The 22,636-nt window shown below is 38.4% G+C and overlaps 1 protein-coding gene across 1 annotated transcript in view; it reads left to right on the forward strand.

Moving 5' to 3' along the window:
* Nucleotides 1-22,636, forward strand: part of gpc1a (glypican 1a) — a 42,268-nt gene that overhangs the window by 9,310 nt on the left and 10,322 nt on the right. The window contains exon 2 of the mRNA XM_073843824.1: nucleotides 21,589-21,747. Within this exon, the coding sequence (XP_073699925.1) occupies nucleotides 21,589-21,747 (159 nt within the window). The remainder of the gene's footprint in view (nucleotides 1-21,588; nucleotides 21,748-22,636) is intronic.

Below are 22,636 nucleotides of genomic sequence, written 5' to 3' on the forward strand. Positions count from 1 at the left end.
ATTGACAATTTTATGGGACAACACCCAAAAAATCAAAAATGTCACTACCGAAACTCCACCAAATGTTATGTTCTTAACTGTTACGGTAGTGACAAGTTTATGGGACAACACCCCAAAAAAGCAAAGATGTCACTACCGAAACTCCACCAAATGTTACGTTCTTAACTGTTACGGTAGTGACAAGTTTATGGGACAACACCCCAAAAAAGCAAAGATGTCACTACCGAAACTCCACCAAATGTTACGGTCTTAACTGTTACGGTAGTGACAATTTTATGGGATAACACCGAAAAAATCAAATATGTCACTACCAAAACTCCACCAAATGTTACGGTCATGACTGTTACGGTAGTGACAAGTTTATGGGACAACACCCCAAAAAAGCAAAGATGTCACTACCGAAACTCCACCAAATGTTACGTTCTTAACTGTTACGGTAGTGACAAGTTTATGGGACAACACCCCAAAAAAGCAAATATGTCACTACCGAAACTCCACAAAATCTTTCGGTCGTGACTGTTACGGTAGTGACAATTTTATGGGACAACACCGAAAAAATCAAATATGTCACTACCAAAACTCCACCAAATGTTACGGTCGTGACTGTTACGGTAGTGACAATTTTATGGGACAACACCCAAAAAAGCAAAGATGTCACTACCGAAACTCCACCAAATCTTTCGGTCTTAACTGACAATTTTATGGGACACTACCAAAACTCCACCAAATGTTATGGTCGTGACTGTTACGGTATTGACAATTTTATGGGACAACACCCAAAAAATCAAAGATGTCACTACCGAAACTCCACCAAATGTTACGTTCTTAACTGTTACGGTAGTGACAAGTTTATGGGACAACACCCCAAAAAAGCAAAGATGTCACTACCAAAACTCCACCAAATGTTACGGTCTTAACTGTTACGGTAGTGACAATTTTATGGGACAACACCGAAAAAATCAAATATGTCACTACCAAAACTCCACCAAATGTTACGGTCGTGACTGTTACGGTAGTGACAATTTTATGGGACAACACCCAAAAAAGCAAAGATGTCACTACCGAAACTCCACCAAATCTTTCGGTCTTAACTGACAATTTTATGGGACACTACCAAAACTCCACCAAATGTTATGGTCGTGACTGTTACGGTATTGACAATTTTATGGGACAACACCCAAAAAATCAAAAATGTCACTACCGAAACTCCACCAAATGTTACGTTCTTAACTGTTACGGTAGTGACAAGTTTATGGGACAACACCCCAAAAAAGCAAAGATGTCACTACCGAAACTCCACCAAATGTTACGGTCTTAACTGTTACGGTAGTGACAATTTTATGGGACAACACCGAAAAAATCAAATATGTCACTACCAAAACTCCACCAAATGTTACGGTCGTGACTGTTACGGTAGTGACAATTTTATGGGACAACACCCAAAAAAGCAAAGATGTCACTACCGAAACTCCACCAAATCTTTCGGTCTTAACTGACAATTTTATGGGACACTACCAAAACTCCACCAAATGTTATGGTCGTGACTGTTACGGTATTGACAATTTTATGGGACAACACCCAAAAAATCAAAAATGTCACTACCGAAACTCCACCAAATGTTACGTTCTTAACTGTTACGGTACTGACAATTTTATGGGATAACACCCAAAAAATCAAATATGTCACTACCGAAACTCCACCAAATGTTACGTTCTTAACTGTTACGGTAGTGACAAGTTTATGGGACAACACCCCAAAAAAGCAAAGATGTCACTACCGAAACTCAACCAAATGTTACGGTAGTGACAATTTTATGAAATAATTCCCAAAAAAGCAAACTCCACCAGATGTTTTGGTAGTGACTGATACGGTAGTGATAATTTTACGAGATAACACCCAAAAAATTAACATTCGATGTTAAGTTGGATTACTTGTGGATTATTGTGAGATTTTTATCAGCTGTTTGGTCTCTCATTCTGACAGCACCCATTCACTGCAGAGGATCCATTGCTGAGCAATTGATGTAATGCTATATTTCTCCAAATCGGTTCTGATGAAGAAACAAACTCATCTACATCTGCCTGAGGGTGGACGAAATTGTTCATTTTTGGGTGAGCTATTGGGTGATTACACAAGTGTTGTAATTTTTTGTGAGAGAGAACTTTAAAAAAATATTAGTGAATAAAACCCAAAACCTCTAAAGTCACAGACAACAGGCATGTACATGTGCTGTATTCTCAGCCTCACTCATGGAAATCTTGTTCAAACGCTGAGACACATTTCACAGCACTCTGTGCCTCTGCCACCCGAACAGTGTAATGTTTCTCGAACAAAGAAGCTGACGCGATAATAATCACATCTCCATCTTCATCGCTCACTTCTCTTCCCTTTCACCAGCGCGTTGGCAGCAAGATAACCTGACAGCAAATTGGCCAACGCAAAAAACGTGCAATTAATATTGACAGAGCAAAGTGGCTGGAGGAACGCCCGGCGCTACTGTGAATTATTCACAAGACTGCTGCTGCTAGCGAGCGTTCAGCACGAGGTGACGAACACTTGTCGACGGCTGCGGAAGACTAATCACGAATGGAGCCATTTCGTGTATTTAATTAGCTGGAGGTGCTAACAGCACAGCTTAAACAATGAACTCTAGCTGCATTTGTTTTCAAATAGCGAATGAGTCAGGGTTTTCTGTTGTAGTTGTGGAGAGTCAGAATTATTCTAGGAAGTAAAGAGGGTTGTTGACATACAGCATCAACTTGGCTCTGGCAACGCTATCTGCTACATGCCATACAGTATGTATATAATTTACTACATATATCTTAAAGGATAATCGACTCTTCAAAGCTTAATGGAGTAGTTCACTTTCAGAACAAAAATTTACCGATAATGTACTCACCTCCTTGTCATCCAAGATGTTCATGTCTTTCTTTCTTCAGTCATAAGGTAAATTATGTTTTTTGAGGAAAACATTTCAGGATTTCTCTCCATATAGTGGACTTCTATGGTGCCCCCGAGTTTGAACTTCCAAAATGCAGTTTAAATGCAGTTTCAAAGGGCTATAAATGATCCCAGCCAAGGAAGAAGGGTCTTATCTAGTGAAACGATCGGTTATTTTCTAAAAACATTTACAATTTATATACTTTTTAACCTCAAACGCCTTCTTTCCTCAGCTGTGATTGTTTAGAACCATTTGAAGCTGCATTTTGGAAGTTCAAACTCGGGGGCACCATAGAAGTCCATTATATGGAGAGAAATCCTGAAATGTTTTCCTCAAAAAAACATAATTTCCTTACGACTGAAGAAAGACATGAACATCTTGGACGACAAGAGTACGTGAGTACATTATCTGTAAATTTTTGTTCTGAAAGTGAACTACTCCTTTAAGCAGTAACACATACTGCTAACCATGCTAAGTTCAAGGGTTTGTCCCGCATTTTCATGTCACTACCGAAACAGTTTTCAAACTAAAATGGGGTCTTCAGCGTTTTCAAAATTCTCAGTTTTCGAGGATCGGAAACGCTGGACTAGTGTAAACAACAGGTGTAACCGTAGCAAAAGTTATGCCTTATATCACGCGATCATGGCAATCGCCCTAATTCACATCATTCACGTTCTGATGACAAAACAAACTCATCTACATCTTGGGATGTTCTGAGGTTGAGTACATTTTCAGTTTGTGGTGAACTATTAGTTTAATGAATTTAATAATAAAGGCTTTCCGCACAACCATGACGTATGTTCGTGCAAAAATTTAGTAAACAAGACCCATTGTCTTTCATCCAGTGTCCTGACAACAGGTCATGCCACATTAGGGTTCAGGGAAGGTCGGACATCATCCTCCGTTGACTGTATTAGTCAGGTAATCTCTTTGGGGTCTTGACATTGAGTGTATTATCAGTTCTTTACCATTTACTCATTAAGTGTCTCCTTGTAATTGGATCTAAGGGAGAAGAATGCCTGTCAGAATCTATTAAGGGTGAAAGCGTGACGTCCAGCACATGTTTTACATGTAAGCATGCCGAGAGTTGTGCTGGGATTTAGTCGGATTCACCACAAACAAGCAGCTACTACTCAAAGCCTCCCATTAGCTACATAAAATGTTTGCCCTTCACTATTAATGTGTTTTTAATGTACTGCAACCCCAAAATGAAGGTCTGTTTTGGTACAAAACAATGCTGACAATGGTACAAAACAATGCTAAAAGCATTTTTTTAGCATAGAGAAATAATTAGGCTAATCAAGAGAGAGAAGCAAACGTGTTTTGTTGACGTCAAAGAGAAAGTGTCAAACTCTGAAACTATCACTTGGGAGAAGCTAGTCAAATTACATTCTTCTAAAGTCATGAAAAAACTATGCAGGGTCAAAGATCACTCTTATATCTGAAATTCAAGGTGGCTAAATCTGAGGACATAAATGTTGCACCTGAGTAGCATAGAGTGGAACGGCTAATGCTAAATGCGAAAAGTCCAAATGTAAAATGTTTCGCATTTTAAAAACAAAACATATATATATATACGTTAAACACATAGTACTGACTTCATGCGTGACAGATCGGGGATTAGGATTTCTTTAAGTCTCAAATACTCTGTTCGTAATCCAGGGGCCCGTAATCCAGATTGTAGCAGCGGCTAGCATGGCAATTTGAGCACGTCTCAATGACCTTGTTAGAAAGCAAGGAATTTAAATTAAAGAAAAGCACTCAAAGGACCCCTTTACCTAGCATTAGCGTTCATTTTCAGTGATCGGATCATGATTGGATAGCACTTGAGCTTTGACTTTAACTGGTCAACTGGTAAATTTTCCTTGATTACATTTACATTTTTTTCCTCGTTGTTTTTGTTTGTGGTCTAAAGTGCGGTTTTTGCCTTTTGAATGTTTTCATTTTGGTCTTGGAATTTAATTAAGAGTCACTTAAAAAATAAATACAATACTAATTTATATAAAAAAATAGATGTAATATAAAATAAAAATGATGGGCAAAATACACTCTATCTGTTCTTGGTGTGTTTCGTTCATTTGTCTTGACCCTGTCAGCCAATGCGACAGACCATTAGGCTGATGAGATTTATTTATTGTGACATTTTTTATTGTTTGAGTGGAAGCAATTATGAAGAACTTATTATTTTGCATAATGACTTGTCGTTTCAGTCACGGCACGTTTTCCCCGCTCGCTGGAAGAACCTCACGCGTCGAATGACAGCTACTGCGTCGATAAAACCCAGTGAGGGATTATAAAATTAATGCATCACATTGAGAATGACGGGACATTATCATTTGCTGTTTTTATAGTCTACTAAGTAAGCACATTCTCACTTTCTCTCTCTCTCGCTTGCTCGCTCTCTCTCCAAGCTTGGCGACTTGCGCAAAGCCCTGTGATTTATTCTTTTTTTTCTCCAAGGTTTCTCTTCCTGTTATTATCTGTTGGCTTAACCTCCAGTTACAAGTGGTGATTACTTTAAAGCTACACAGAAAGTGCTGTACAAATAATCACAACCTGATCTCATGATGAAAACATACAGTCGAGCCCGAAATTATTCATACCCCTGGTAAATTCTGACTTAAAGTTACTTTTATTCAACCAGCAAGGTTTTTTTTTATTATTAGAAATGACACAGACGTCTCCCAGAAGATAATAAGACGATGTAAAAGAGGCATCATTGTGGAAAAAAATATTACTCATCTTTTATTTACATTTGAACAAAAAGTGTCATGTCCAAAATTATTCATACCCTTCTCAATAATCAATAGAAACTGGCTATTGCAGCAATCAAACGCTTCCTATAATTGCTGACCAGCCTGTGTGCATGTCTCCACTGGTATTTTTGCCCATTCATCTTTAGCGATGAGCTCCAACTCTTTCAGGTTGGAGGGTCTTCTTACCATCACCCTGATCTTTAGCTCCCTCCACAGATTCTCAATTGGATTTAAAGAAGAACTCCGGTGTGATATTGACCTAAAGTGTATTGAATCATGATACCGAGTGTAAATGTACCTTGCATATCTCATCTCGTCTTGTCCACTGCTGTCCGAAATCTGGGGTCAGTTAGCCGATGCTCACAACAGCTTGTCAATGAGATCAATGGGGCATCGAAGCAGTCATGTAAATAAATCACTGTTTTACGCCATTTACGAGGCACAAAGTAGCGCCACACTTCATCGGTAGACTTCCAAGGGCCCCGACATTTAAAACGCGACATTGAAAACTCATAAAAAGCACCGGTAGTTTATTTACGAGAAGATTTATACAGACAGTAACGGCAAGAAGTTTAGCGGCCGTCGCCATCTTGAATGTAGTCACGTTAAGTCGAGTGACGAGCAGGAAGGAACGTATCAGGTTTTCAACTTATCAGGTTGTAGTTTCCTTCGTGCTCGACATTCGACTTATCATGACTACATTCAAGATGGCGGCGATCGCTAAACTCCTTGAAGTTACTGTCTGTATAAATCTTCTCGTAAATAAACTACCGGTGCTTTTTATGAGTTTTCAATGTCGCGTTTTAAATGTCGGGGCCCTTGGAAGTCTACCGATGAAGTGTGGCGCTACTTTGTGCCTCGTAAATGGCGTAAAACAGTGATTTATTTACATGACTGCTTCGATGCCCCATTGATCTCATTGACAAGCTGTTGTGAGCATCGGCTAACTGACCCCAGATTTCGGACAGCAGTGGACAAGACGAGATGAGATATGCAAGGTACGTTTACACTCGGTATCATGATTCAATACACTTTAGGTCAATATCACACCGGAGTTCTCCTTTAAGTCAGGACTCTGGCTGGGCCACTGCAAAACGTTAATGTTTTGCCTGCTAACCATTTCTTCACCACTTTTGCTGTGTGTTTTGGGTTGTTGTTGTGCTGAAATGTCCACTGGTGCCCAAGACCAAGTTTCTCTGCAGACTGCCTGATGTTGTTGTTGAGGATTTTGATGTATTGCTCCTTTTTCATGCCTCTTGTACATCGTTTTATTATCTTTTGGGAGAAGCCTGTGTCCGGTCAAAAAAAACTTGCTGGTTGAATAAAAGTAACTTTCAGTCAGAATTTACCAGGGGTATGAATAATTTCGGGCTTGACTGTGTCACTGTACCTTTGGGAGCTTTTTGGCATCAATGTTTTTGTGACACATTCGAGTGGTGCTAAAAGAGTTTTCTTTTTTTCCCCGGAACAGATGAACATACATATGGTGCATTTTATATGACGTTTTGTAGGTGTCACCGCAGTTCTGATTTGAAATGTCAGTTGAGTGGCACTATAACTCTAATGCTCTGTGACGTTTTAAAATAACGTACGTAATAACGTTTATAATAACGTAATCTGCACTACACCTAAACCTACCTGAAAAAATTAACAAAAACTTGTTTTTCGGTCTCTCATCTTTCAGCTCTTTCATCGTGAGTCATGTTTTTCCACAGGATTCGTACCCAAGGATTGTTACATCCGTGTCTTGCGAAAAAGTTCACACAGGTATGTTTTCGTCATGAGATCAGGTAGAATGATCAATATATATAATGCTAATGTTTTAGTGAATTTTAGCGAATAAAAGAGTGAAATGTCAGACAGCTACACAAATATGTCCATAGAAGTCAGTGGGCGCATGTTATACTGACACTTAGTGGTGGGGATGAAGCTTGTCCAGAAAATCTGGTAACCAATGCCTTTTAGAAATGCTGTATTTACAACGTGATCTCATGAGAATTTGTCTGTATTTTCCGCAAAATGTGGTTCTACAAAACGTACAATTACTTACGTTTTCACAGACACTGAAACTTACAAAACGTACACAAAATCTAAATCGCTTATCGATAAAATTATAAAAAACGCATTGATACATAAATGACATAAAAGATTTGTAAATACTCAGCATCAATAAAAACATTTCATCTCATGACAAAAACGTACTTGTGGGAATTTTTTTCGCTAGACGCAAATACGTACCAATAGGTACATATCACTGCAGTTTCTAACAGAAATAAACACTAGAGGCGGTAAAACAGTGAGCACTTGTAATCATTTTGTACACAGTTATGATTACAGCTCCATATGTTTCGCTTTCCGAATGTAATAAGCTTGCTCGGTAGCTCGGCCGGCCCGAAATTGGACTTAGGATGTGGAATCCTTGGGTACTAATCCCATCATAAACATGACTCACAATGAAAGATCTGAGAAAAAAAAAAAAAAACGCTACTCAACGGACATTTCAAGTCAGAAAGTGTTCATCAGTTCCAGAGAAAAACAACACTCTTTTAGCGGCACTAAGTGGACATTTCACATTGAATTTGTCACAAAAAGTACATGGCAGTACGTATTTCGCATTTTGCGAAAAAGTTCCCGCAGGTATGTTTTCGTCATGAGATAAGGTTGACAAGACACAGGTTTGCACAGACACTGAAATGTACAAAACATACAAAAAATCGCTTATTGATAAAATGATAAAAAACGTATTGATACAAATACTTTAATGATATAAAAGATTCGTAAATATTTACATTTAAATAAGTGTTTTTAGCAAACTGTACGTTTTCAACATTGTTGTGTGTTTCTTCCTTAATAAAAATATATAAAAACTTATGTTTTGTGCTTGTAAACGTTATGTACTAACACCTACGTATAAACAATGAGACCAGGCTGGTATTTACGGTCAGCCAAGACAAAAACAGCTTTTAGGCTACCGATAGGACTGAAACCTAAATAATGTTAATTTGTTATATGTAAACAACTTGTATATTATAGAAAGACTGTCGTTGACAACTGACATCTGTGCTTCCCCACTCTTAAAAACATCAGCCGGCCCTGTACTGTACCAGAGCTGAATATTTCAGCACCAAATCCAGGCTAAAAATACTTCTTAAGAAGTCCGAAAGTAACCAGACAGGAGTTCTTGTGGTCTTCCTCTTCTATTTCACCCCTTAGCCCGTTTTCCTCATCTACACTCTCACACGTGTTCTCGCCTCATACTTGATTAGAGATCAGGACGTCTGTTTTAACAAGGTTTGGCAAACATTGTAATGCATGCGATTACGTGCGCTGTTTGCACACACGCGCACGTGCTCACTCGCACACGTGTGTGTCTAGGCAGCAAGGCAGAGTCTGAGCTGCGGTGTATTTTTAGATTTATGGAAACCCAGAAATGTCCAATTCAAAGAGCTGGGTTGTACGCTTAGCCATCTTTCACCATTAGCGAAGCAAGGCCCGCGTTTTGCTAAATCGTCTTACGTGTCGGCTCTGATCTCAGCAAACGTTCAAGAAGATAGGAAGCCGCTCGTAAAGAAACGTATCTTTCCTGCCTCAATGTACTGCCTAAAGCAAAAAAGGTTTATGAGATGTTTACAAGTCTGCTAAGCTAATATGAAATGCATTTTGGTCTGAGGTATTTCCGAGTGGAACATTTACTCAATAAGAAACAAATGTAGGATGGAATGGGATTTTATTAATCAGGATTTGATTTAAAAATGAAACTTTATGCTTTTAAATGATGCGTTTTTATCCCTAGGTGAAAATGTTGTTTCTTAGCAAGTTATGTTTAAAACAAAGATAATTTTTTTATTATTATTATTATTATATGCACTGTTTCAATGCCTTTACATGACCAATCTGCACATATTTTATGAGGTGGCTAATTTGTACAAATTGGTACGACCTTACTCGTACGATTTTGTATGATATGTCTATACCCTACTGATGGGTAGGTTTAGTGGTATGGTTAAGAGTAGGTCATAAGAATTGGGGAACTCGTAAAATATGTACGATTCGAGAAAACAGGATCCCACTCTAAAACATTAAATCATCGTACTTTATAATGAGTGCTAAATCGCTAAATTGTATGTATTTTATGAGGTAGCTAATTTGTACAAATTCATAAGACCTCACTGGTATGATTTTGTACGATATGTCTAGACCAGAGGTGCCCAACCTTGTTCCTGGAGATCTGATTCGAGAAGATAGGACCTCACTCTAAAACACTGAATCATTATATGTTCTCACTCTAAAACAAATCATATGTATTTTACGAGGTGGCTAGGTCATACAAATTCGTACAACCTCATTCTAGTGACAGGAGCAGGATTAGAGGTAGGACTTCATAAGAAATGGGGAACTCGTAAAATGCGTACGATACGAGAAGATAGGACCTCGCTCTAAATTGCTAAATCGTATGTATTTTGTGAGGTGTCTAATTCGTACAAATTCGTACGACCTGACTTTTGCGATTTTGTACAATTTGTCTAGACCCTAATGACAGGTAGGTTTAGGGGCAGGGTTAGGTAGGTCATTCATACGAATTCATACAAAATGCGTACGATTCTGTCGGTCAATAGCCTAGTGGGCAAGTGTGTCGACATATAACACCGTTGTGATTTTGAATCCCAGCTCAAGGACTTTTCCTTTTTCCTGTCGTTTCCTGTCTGCTCTTCACTGTCGTATCATAATAAAGGCAAAACCATAAAAAAATATTCTTAAAAAAAACGTACAATTCAAGAAGATAGGACCTCACTCTAAATCGTTAAATTGATCTACAACCTCACTCCAAGTCGCTAAATCATGCGAATTTGTACGATTGGTTTAGGCCCTAGTGATGGGTTTAGTGGCCATTTGTACACTCTAAATACACTCGTACTTTACGAGGTGGCTAATTCTTACAAATTCATACAACCTTGTACGATTTTGTATGATTTGTCTAGACAAACCCATGCCAAGCTAGGCTGCATTTTGCCAAAAACATCATAAAACCAGTAGACTGTTGAGACCATTGGTGCCAGTGGTTTCTACAGTCTATTTAGGCTTACAATGTTTTTGGGAAACACACCTTTTACATTAATTTTAGGTAAAATCAGACATCAATTGGATTACGTCAAGTTGTCTTTCCACGTTAAGATGGGATAGGACAAAGTATCCAAAGGAATTCCGAAAAAGATATCAAAATACCTTTTTAACTTTATTGTACATTTAATGGTGTTTTAAACATGTTGGTGTTGCTCTTATCATTAAATTGGGTTATCTAAGCAATGCTATCTATGTAACCCTAAGCTGCACTTTTTGTTTTATTAGTTACCCAAAAGGCGCCTGTATATCATGTTCTAAATATAAAGTCAACAGGGTTGTATTTTCCGTTTGAACCCTCTCATATACTGTGTGTTATAGGATCACAGCAGCTCATTAGACCAACCTGTTATGGCCTTTATATTTCACACTCCCTTCTGCTTCCTCAGTTCCCCAGGGTCATAAAACTGTAAACACGCATATGAGAGCAGACCATGTGCAAACTAAATCACAGTCAGGCCTGGGCTATTTTCACTGCCGATTATGGCCAAACCCCAGACGTACCTCAGCCTTACGATCCTACCCATTTACCAAAGAAAGGAAGGGCTGGCATCTTAGAACTACCTAGGAAATCAATTAAGAGGTACTTTCCAGTGTTTTATAAGGCACACCGGGGCTTGCTCTGAAGTCGTCTCTTTTAGCACATAAAGCGAGTGGCCGTCAATCGCCTTTATTGCGGGTTCGTGCAAGGCCTGGTTCAGGGGTCACAAGCTCTTAGTGTAAGACGGCACGGCGCCTGGGACGCATGGGACTCTTTGAGCAGCCCCGCGACTCAGCAGGGTAGCGGATAAGAGAGACCAGAGGCAGATGGTTAAGAGAGTGCGAGAAACCCAGCAGGAGGGGGGTAATGAGTGCTAATAAGCACAGGAAGAGGTTGAAAGAAAGGTCACCTGGAAATGTGGCGGAAGACCAGACGAGAAACGGACAGGAGCGGAGATTAAAAGAGTCGGTCAGAGGTGACAAAGCCCAAGATTATTTTTATACTCTCGGTAGTATAAGGACTTAATCCCTCATCGGTTTTTATTCCCCAACAGGGTACCTTCATGTATACAGGAGCGGATTATAAAGTCGTGGTGATGTCGTGGGTATGGATGCCATACACCGGAAGCAAGAGGCACATTGAAATGTTATGTAACTAAGGCTGTCTTGAAATTAACATTGTTTAAGATCTCTCCAGAATTAAATTTCCTGAGTATGTACTCACCCCTATGTCATCCAACATGTTCATGTCTTTCTTTCTTCAGTTGAAAAGAAACTAAGGCTTTTGAGGTAAACATTCCAGGGATTTTTCTCAATATAGTGGACTCCAATGGGGTTCAACTGGTTGAAGGTCCAAATTGCAGTTTTAGTGCAGCTTCAAGGTACACCACACGATCCCAGCTGAGGAATAACAGTCCTATTTATTAAAACGATTGGTCATTTTCTAAAAAAAAATAAAAATCTATATACTTTTTAACCACAAATGCTTGTCTTGCACTAGCTCGACTTCACGCATTGCGTTGGAAAGGTCACGTGTGACGTAGGCCAAAGTACCAACCCAGTGGTTACAAAGTGAATCTGTAAAAAAACTCACTTTACAAAAAAAGGTAAAACAAAGATGATTCTGAAGATAAAAATAAGAGAAGAAAATAAGATGGAGTTTATCGCCTAAACTACCTTAGAACCGAAGTACACAGATGAACAACTACCCATGCGTGACCTTTCCAATGTGTGAAGTAGTTTAGATTTGAAACTGCAATTTGGACCTTTAACCCGTTGATCCCCATTGAAGTCCACTATATGGAGAAAAATCCTGGAATGTTTCCCTCAAAAATCTTCATTTCTTTTCGACTGAAGAAAGAAAGACATATACATCTTGGATGACTAGGTGGTAAGTAAATTATCAGGAAATTTGAATTCAGGAGTGAACTAACCCTTTAACTGAAACCAGACAGAGAACTTGTAGAATTTGTTGGACTTTTCATGTTTTTGAGTGTTGCCCAGCTGTTTGAGAGTTTGGGGTTACCATTTATTGCAAAAAATGGTGGTTTTGCTTTAAATTAGAGGTGGGTAGATAAAGAGCATGTTAGTTGTTAGTTAAAGCAAACAATCAAGTCTGTTTCAAGCTAGCTTGCTCTGCACACATTTACAAGAACTGTACTATTCTATGCACGGTTTCTGCAGCTCACCAGGGCCTCCTGCTGGTCCGGAGCCTTGGGAAAATGCTTGGCAGGGTTGTGCGTTAATCCGACCATGCTTAAATTTAAATCCGTGTTGCTGACACAAATGCGGAGGTGTTTGGCACACTTCTTGTGACAGATAAAATTGCTCTAGGTTAGGCGCTTCCACTCCCCCGCCCCCATCTCTCTTTGTCTTCCTAACCTCATTTTTCCCGTCCGTATTTTCCCAGTGTCCTCTGAGGACACTGGTCTACTGGGGATTACAGAGATATTGCATTGTGTTCATTAAAGGCAGCTTATCCTCTTAATTGAGACCAATGTTTGGGCAAACCGCCATGTCACCCGTGACCCCATATTTAAAAAAAGAAGGTCAGATTCAGAGATTAGAAGCGAATGGCGGCAAGCTTAGCATTTTCTGTACTGCAGTTGTCCCCAGAATATGGCTGCATATAGGTGGCTTCTATAATATTCTGTTTTCTAGATGACTCTCCCCCTCCAAGATCCCTGTGGTATTTTGTCTGTAATTTTGTCATTGGCAGGAAAAAGCCTTAAGGAAAGTAATAGCAAATAAGAGTCATTTGTATACAAGTCAGTATGTCAGCACTTGAGCTCCACTTTTGCCGCACCTTAAATAAACCTCTCAACATGTTTCCATAAATTCTCTCACTGCTTGCTGAGCTTGTTCCTGAGCGTTGTGCTATGCGGTACTTGTGTGGTAACGCGGGTGTGGCGTTTATAAGTCTTCCAGAAGGGCTTGGTTGGGAAGCAAGCTTACCAAACACTTTCTCATTCCTCAGAGAGACACTGTTAATCAGGCACGGAGGACATGAGCATGTTTTTTGGCCAGCGCAGGGATTTAAAACTCGACCGGGCTCACCTGTAGAGCCTCGCGCACCTGCTGCTGGTAAACCGGTGCCTGAGGCAGCCTTTGCTCTCATCTCAAAGGAGTGCACTCAAATCCTCTCCCAGGAAAAGAAGATGGGAAAATAAAAGAACTATTCACATTGGTATGTCAGGGGCTTTGAAGATGAACTTGAAGAACATCCCTCAAAAGAACTTCCTTTTACTGTTTGGTTGTTCACTTTTAAAACGAGGCCTCGCGGTTTCCTTCTGAAGTCGGTCCAAGTCAATTTTCAAAAGCCAGTCCAAAATGCACAAGGGTGTTTTAGTCTGTTGTGTCAACACCAGTGCTTTTAATTGAATTAGCATCGGTTTTCTTGTTGGAATGTGGCCTTGGAAAATTTGTCAACATATTGCAATTCACATAGCATCAGTCTTTGAGAACCTCACATAAATATTGTGATGTTTTGATGTACCATGTGCCCCATGTAAATAATAATGCTTTAGCTATGCTTACTTAGCTATTTGTGGTTTCTACATTTCATGAAAAAAAATTTGTCCATTAAAAATTGGTTGCAGTGGTGTTAGCAATTGCTAAAGTGTTTCTATGAGGTTGCTAGGGCGTTCTGGCTGGTTGCCAGAGTGTTGCTGTGAAAAACTACTGAAATGTTCTGACTGATTGCCAGAGCATTGCTTTGAGGTTGCTAGGGTGTTTCTGCAAATGGCATGTCTTAAAGGAGAGGTTCACTTCCAGAACAAAAATTTACAAATAATGTACTCACCCCTTTGTCATCCAAGATGTTCATGTCTTTCTTTCTTCAGTTGTAAAGAAAGTATGTTTTTTAAGGAAAACATTTCAGGATTTTTCTCCATATAGTGGACTTCTATGGTGCCCTGAGATTGAACTTTAAAAATGCAGTTTAAATGCAGCTTCAAACGATCCCAAATGTGGCTGTAAACGATCCAAGCTGAGGAAGAAGGGTCTTATCTAGTGAAACGATCGGTAATTAAAAAAAAAAAAATACAATTTATATACTTTTTAACCTCAAATGCTCGTCTTGTCTCTTCTCTGCAATGTGCATGAGTAATTTGTGCATCTCTGATTCAAAATAGTTAGGATATGTCTCCCATCTCATTTTCTCCCTCAACTTCAAAAATTATTTCAAAATCTTCCTACATCGCTGCAGAAGTACCGACCCAGTGTTTGCAAAGTAAACATGCAAAGAAGATAAAACACCCTTTACAAAAAAAGGTAAAAGCGATCTAGGATGAATTTGAAGTTGAGGATAAAAAATGAGATGGAAATTTTTTGACACCCTAACTGTCATGAACCAGGAAAGGTAGAAAGGCAGAGCAAGTCAAGACGAGCGTTGGAGGTATATAAAAGTATATAAATTGGGTTGTTTTTTTGGATTGGATCGTTTTGCTAGATAAGACCCTTCTTTTTTCCTCAACTGGAATCATTTACAACCGCATCTGAGATCGTTTGAAGCTGCATTTAAACTGCATTTTAGAAGTTGAAACTCGGGGCACCATAGAAGTTCACTATATGGAGAGAAATCCTGAAATGTTTTCCTCAAAAAGCATAATTTCTTTACAACTGAAGAAAGAGAGACATGAACATCTTGGATGACGTTGCGGAAATAGAAACCATTTTTTAAAATAGAAATTTCATGTGTCGCCATCACGGCTAGTTAAGACAAAAACTCAGATTAACATGGAAAAGATACCTTTTATCGTGTGTCGCGTCATCGTGTGTAGTTCGGGCATAGTGTTAGAGTTATAGCGCCACTCAATGGACATTTCAAGTCAGAACTGAAGTGACGTACAAAACCAACATCACATAAAATGTACCATATGTACTTATTTAAAACTGATGTTTATGAACCATTTGTGAATCTGGAGGTCTGTTTTACATGCAAATTAGTCAAAATTGATTCATACACTACAGTGCCAAAAGTATTGGGACACCCCTTTCAATGAACTGGTTTGACTAGTTTAGTAATTTCCATGAGTACAAATCTCAATGTTTAAGCATATAATGATATTCTAGGGGATTGTGTGCTTCTAATTTTGTAGCAACAGTTTTGACGGAACCCTTTTGTATTCTAACAGGACCATGCCTCTGTGCATAAGGCAAGGTTCAAAAAGAACTGATTGATTCAGTCAGTGTGGCAGAACCTGACCAAAACCAAAAACCAATGACTTGTACATTCACCATATGGACAAAAGTATTGGGACACCCCCTTCTTTAGAACAGAAAAGGCCCTTTCAAAACTGTGGCAACAAAGATGGAAACATGTATTTATAAATGTTATTTACATCTCTGTTGCAACAGTTTTGGAAGTGTCTAAAAAGTCACTGGTGTTTGGTGATGAGTTTTTGTCTCAGGGTCTGCATTTAAAGTCAATTTCTTCTAGAACTTTGCCTTATACACAAAGGCATTGTCAGGTGAGAACAGAAAGGGGTCCTAAAATTAGAAGCTCAAAATTCCCTAGAATATCATTATATGCTTATACATTAAGATTTGTACTCATTGAAATTACTAAAGTAGTCAAACCAGTTCATTAGAAGGGGGTGTGCCAATACTTTTGGCAATATAGTGTATATTCACGTATGTTTAATGAATGAGGCCCATTGTTTTTTAGTCTGTGGGTTGAAGCGAATTCAACTGATGTTGAACCCAATTTTGACAATGATTTTGATGCCATCATTTGACTAGTTTTGAGTCCTAATTAGGCTGGCTCTGTTATGCAGACCTGGCGACCCTTCCCAAGTATTTCCGTTTTAGCGCTATAATTGAAAGTAGCATAAATGTTAACATTTACTGACAGTTTTATTTTCAGGTCATCTACTGCTATCGCAGAGCACTTTGAAAAAATCTTACTAAGCAATTCTCCTAAAGCAATGCTAATAGCAACTGACTTGAATAACAACACATCTGGTTTAATAGACCAGACAGAAATGCTTGTAAGTAGCCAGTGTACATTTTCCCAGTGCTTTGTTCAAAAGACCTTCATAATTTGTAATGATCTGTTCAAAAGTTGATACCCTGATGTATTTTGCAGCATGTAAGCGAATATCAGACAGGCGTGCAAGGGAGAAGAATGGGAAAAAGAGCACTCAGCACTACACCGCAAGGAGCATTTCTTTGATTAAATAGTCACAGGCCCTGAAGGGGATCGCGCCAGTTGGGTTGAAAGCTACCTGCTAACAGTTTATCTTGAAGGGATTTGCTTCATCTGACACCACTCAAGGTTTCTCCGCCGTCTCGGCCTGTTTGTCATCCTGCTTGACTATTTGTCTAGCTGTCCATCTCTAACAATTAGGCTGTCTGAAGAAACCCTTGATTTTTTTTTCAGGACTGACAGGTGATTCTCTGTCAGGCTTTGATTCAGGGTCTTGTTTCGTTGGCAGCCTGTCGATTTCCATCCAACACATGGACGCGGCAGCACAAGGAGGCTCGAACATTGTTTATTCGGAACAGAAAAGAGATAATTCCTCTGGATTTATTTTTAGCGTATTCAAAATATTGCCTTGGCGAGCGTCCTGCATTCATAAAGATGTGCATCATCTCTGGATCTGCCTGGAATTATGGCCGATTCAGTTTGCACATGCACACACAAGATCTCTGTTAGTCTCTCTCTCTCTCTCGCTGCATACAGAATAGCTAGCGTACAGCTTACTAAGCAGTATACGCTGTATATTTTATTAAAAATAGTGTGTGGAAAAAGTAAGCCTTATAATACGATACACTTTGCTTAGAGTATGCAATACTTTAACAACGTTGCATTTCAAAATGTGTAATTCCAAACACTGCCACTAGAAGCATTATAGCTAGCAATAGCTGAAACTGTTATGTTTATAGCTCTGAATAATATTGTCCAATGACACAGATATCTAAAAAAAAAAACACTATATCGGCCACTCTATATCACACTCTATATTGCAACATTTTATCTCACTACCTTCTTGAAGTTGTGAGTTTGTATCTCGCAATTCGGACTTTTCTTCTAAGAATTGTGAGTTTATTTTTCAAATTAAAGATAAAAAGTTGCAGTTACCTTTATTTTTCTCACAATTCAGATTTTTTTCCTCAGGATTGCAAATTTTTATCTCATTCAAATTCAGACTTCTTCTCAGAGTTGTGAGTCTCAAACTGTAAGACAGAAAGTTGCTATTTTTATTATCATGAGGAAGAAACCGTGTGCTTTAGTTGTTTTTTCTTTTACTTTCTCACGCTTTCTCACTATCTGCGTCTTATAGAAGCCTGTTTTCCGCCACTGAATAAAACCTAAAAAAAGGTAATAATGATTTTTTTCTCACAATTCTGACTTTTTTTCTTGCAATTGCGAGTTTACATCTCGCAATTCTGACTTTTTTTCTCAGAATTCCGAGATATAAACTCACAATTCTGAGAACATATTAGTCTTTTTCCCCTCAAAATTAGATATTATAACTTGCAATTGTAAGTTTATATCTAGCAATTCTGACTTTATGACTTACAATTACTGTACAAGTTTGAATTGCAAGAATTGCAATTGCAAGAAAAAAGTCAGAATTGCGAGTTCTAACTATTTCTTGTAAGTGTGAGTTACACAATTGCACATTTATATAAACTCGCAATTGTGAAAAAAGTCAGAACTGAGAGATATAAACTCACAATTGCAAGAAAAAATAATTGTGAGATAAACTTGCAATTGCGAAAAAAAATCAGAATTGCAAGACACAAAATCACAATTGTGAGAAAAAAGAATTGAGGGATATAAACTCGCAATTGCGAGAAAAAAGTCTGAATTGCGAGATATAAACTTGCAATTGTGAAAAAAGTCTGAATTGCGAGATATAAACTCGCAATTGTGAAAAAAGTCTGAATTGCGAGAATTGTGAAAAAAGTCAGAATTGCAAGATATAAACTCACAATTGTGAGAAAAAAAATTCTGAATTGCAAGACAAAATCACAATTGTGAGAAAAAAAGAATTGAGAGATATAAACTCGCAATTGCGAAAAAAAAATTCTGAATTGCAAGACACAAAATCACAATTGTGAGAAAAAAGGAATTGAGAGATATAAACTCGCAATTGCGGAAAAAAAAATTCTGAATTGCAAGACAAAATCACAATTGTGAGAAAAAAAGAATTGAGAGATATAAACTTGCAATTGCGAAAAAAAAAATTCTGAATTGCAAGACACAAAATCACAATTGTGAGAAAAAAGGAATTGAGAGATATAAACTCGCAATTGCGAGAAAAAAGTCTGAATTGCAAGACACAAAATCACAATTGTGAGAAAAAAAGAATTGAGAGATATAAACTCGCAATTGCGAGAAAAAAGTCTGAATTGCGAGACATAAACTCGCAATTGTGGAAAAAAAGTCTGAATTGCGAGAATTGTGAAAAAAGTCAGAATTGCAAGATATAAACTCACAATTGCGAAAAAAAATCTGAATTGCAAGACACAAAATCACAATTGTGAGAAAAAAAGAATTGAGAGATATAAACTCGCAATTGCGAGAAAAAAGTCTGAATTGCGAGACAAACTCGCAATTGTGAAAAAAAGTCTGAATTGCGAGAAAAAAAAGAATTGAAGATATAAACTTGCAATTGCAAAAAAAAGAACTGTGAGATATAAACTCACAATTACGAGAAAAAAAGTCAAAATTGCAAGACAAAATTGCAATTGTGAGAGAAAAAAAATTGAGGGATATAAACTTGCAATTGCAAGAAAAAAGTCTGAATTGCGAGATATAAACTCGCAATTGTGAAAAAAAAAGTCAGAATTGCAGGATATAAAGTCGCAATTGCGAGAAAAAAGTCAGAATTGCAAGATATAAACTCGCAATTGTGAAAAAGTCAGAATTGAAAAAAGTCAGAACTGCAAGATACAAAATCGCAATTGCGAGAAAAAAGAATTGGGAGATATAAACTCGCAATTGCAAGAAAAAAGTCAGAATTGCAAGATACAAAATTGCAATTGCGAGAAAAAAAATTGAGGGATATAAAGTCGCAATTGCGAGAAAAAGTCTGAATTGTGAGATAAAAAAAATTCGCAATTGTGAGAAAAAATAATTGCGAGATATAAACCTTATATATAAAATAATATAAAATCTGAATTGAGAAATATAAACTCGCAGCTGCAAGAAAAAAAGTCAGAATTGCGACAAAAACAAAAAAGTTTATATCGCACAATTGCAAGTTTATATTCGCAATTCTGAGAAAAAAACTCAGAATTGAAAGTTTATATTATGCAATTCTCCGAAAAAAAGTCAGAACTCTAAGATAAAAAGTCGCAATATCCTTTTTCTGTTTTTTATTCAGTGGCAGAAAAAGGCTTTCATAGTCTCTTTTCATATGTGTTTAGTTAATGTGCAAAGCAAGATCCCAGCTGTAATATAAGTGTGCATATACATATTTGGGTGTGCTGGCACACTGTCGCACAGATTCTCCCTTTGTGTGCCAGAGCGGGAAGAAAAGCTTCATCTGTCTTGTGTCTCGCGCTCCCTCGTCAGTACGCATTGATATGCAGGCCACACGTCCGTGCTGCTCACGGACTGCAATGAAGGGCCCGGGATGCGATGCGTAATGACACTGAAGGCTCTTTAACTCCATGATATGCAGAGCGACACGCCGAATATGATCTTGGGATCTCGTCGCTTGTTGATGTACGAGGCTACACATTTCAAAACAGGCCCGTTACATGCGTGCATGAGATTTAATACAGCCGAGCACGTTCAAAACCTGACCTCCGAAAGCCACGCTCTGACAATCCAAGACTTGTGCTTTTTTGTTATTATTATTAAAAACTGTCTATTTATCTATATCTATTCACTTGTTATTTTGCAAAGGCTTGTTACAAAAAATTCCAGTGCCTCTGTATGTCTTTTTTTTACCATCTATAAATAAAACATCGCATACAAACACGTCACAAAAATGCACTCTAGACTAACACGCATTAGCACAAAAACCATTTCTAGGTACTAAACCGCAGATACACAGGAGATCTGTTTGAGCAACTCTTCGGTTGCCCATGAAATGCCGAAAGTGAGTATTTTAGCCCCTCAGCTACAGTCTTACCACAGTGAATGCATAAAATTGTGCTTCTGTGTGATTTTTCGCTCTCGCTGCAGTCAGGCGGCATAAAAAATGCATAGTGGCGATAGCATCTCTCGCTCTAGTTCCCTGAGCCGTGACCCAAGACAGGCTTAACCGGGAAAGTTGTTTGCTAAATGTCAGCCTGGTCCAAGAAGCTCTAGCTCTCCAGAGAACCTCACTGACCCAGTGCTCTGTGTTCAGTGACGCTCAGGGGGAACTATTTTGAAACCTTAGCCTGTTAAGCTACAAAGCTAAAGCTACTCATAGTTCAACTACAGTCAAGCAATCCTTTAGTAAACACAGTATTAACTCCACTACAAGCTACTAATACAAAACAGCTAACAACACTGAAGAAAGAAAGCTTATCTGGCACAAAAACAGTAAGGATTTCCACTAAGGTGACAACATGAAGCATTAAAACCATTAAACTTCACAATCTATATATCTTGAACTTCAAAACGAGTTGATGATCAGCAGAACAGAACACTGTATGAGATCCATCTGTCTTTCTTTATGCCTTTTGTGGAAGTATGCTATCATGTTTCACCTTTTCAGCCATCAGTCTAAGTTTAAAATTATATGGAGCTTGATATATGATGTTCCTGGAGTAACTGGATCGTTGGTGCCATAACTAGGTTAAAAACTCTGCTTAAATCGTATTATCTTTCCATTGTGTTTGCAGGCGAGCATCTCCGCATCTGCCCGCAAGGTTACACCTGCTGCACCAGTGCCATGGAGGAGACGTTGTCGAACCTGAGTCGCAGAGAGTTTGAAGGCCTGGTTAGAGAAGCGGGACGTTCCATTCAAGCCTCGTTGAACGCCCAGTACAGGACCTTCGACAGTGAGTCCAAAACTCAAACTGCATTCATGTTTTAGCAGCTGTAACCCGTCTGAAATGTTAGCCGTTTAACATTTAAGTTGTCATTTCTTCACCCAAAGTGTGAAGTTGAGAAAGAACAGAGTAGCAACTGCAGAGCAGAGGAAATGAGATCTAGAGGTTTTACAGTGTTCTTCTACTGTCTTATCCTGAGCGGTAGTTTATGAAACTTCATCTGCTTTTAGTTAACATTTTTCCTTTAGCCGTCTGCCGATTTAACGGCATCAGGGTTAATGAATGTGAAGGGTTAAAGAGTTGCAGCACTTTGAAGCCCAAACTCTCTCCTGGTTTGTGTCATTGTAAGCTTAGATAAAAGGGAAAACTCTAGAGCTCATATGCTTTCACACCGAGTGGTCCTCATGGGGCAATTACAGTGGGTTTTTATGGCCTTTAACGGAGAATGATAAGAGATTTTGATGCAGTTGTTCAATTTCCTGACCCTAATGCTTGCTTCCTGCAAGCCACACAAACCAATTATTTTAGCAAAATAAGAGGGACCATACAAAATGCATGTTAGTTTTTATTTAGTACTGACCTGAATAAGATATTTCACATTAATAACATTTACATTTTGTCCACAAGAGCAAATAGTTTAGAATTTATAAAAATTACCCTGTTCAAAAGTTTACATACACTTAATTCTTAATATTGTGTTGAACTGTCCACTGTTCTTTAAACAAAATCCTTCAGGTCCCACAGATTTTTTTTTTTTTTTTCAGCATTTTTGTGTATTTGAATCCTTTCCAGCAATGACTGCATGGTTTTGAAATCCATCTTTTCACACTGAGGACAACTGAGGGACTCGTATGCAACTATTACAGAAGGTTCAAACGCTCACTGATTCTTCAGAAGG

This window comes from Garra rufa, chromosome 7 (assembly GCF_049309525.1).
Source record: "Garra rufa chromosome 7, GarRuf1.0, whole genome shotgun sequence".
NCBI lineage: Eukaryota > Metazoa > Chordata > Actinopteri > Cypriniformes > Cyprinidae > Garra > Garra rufa.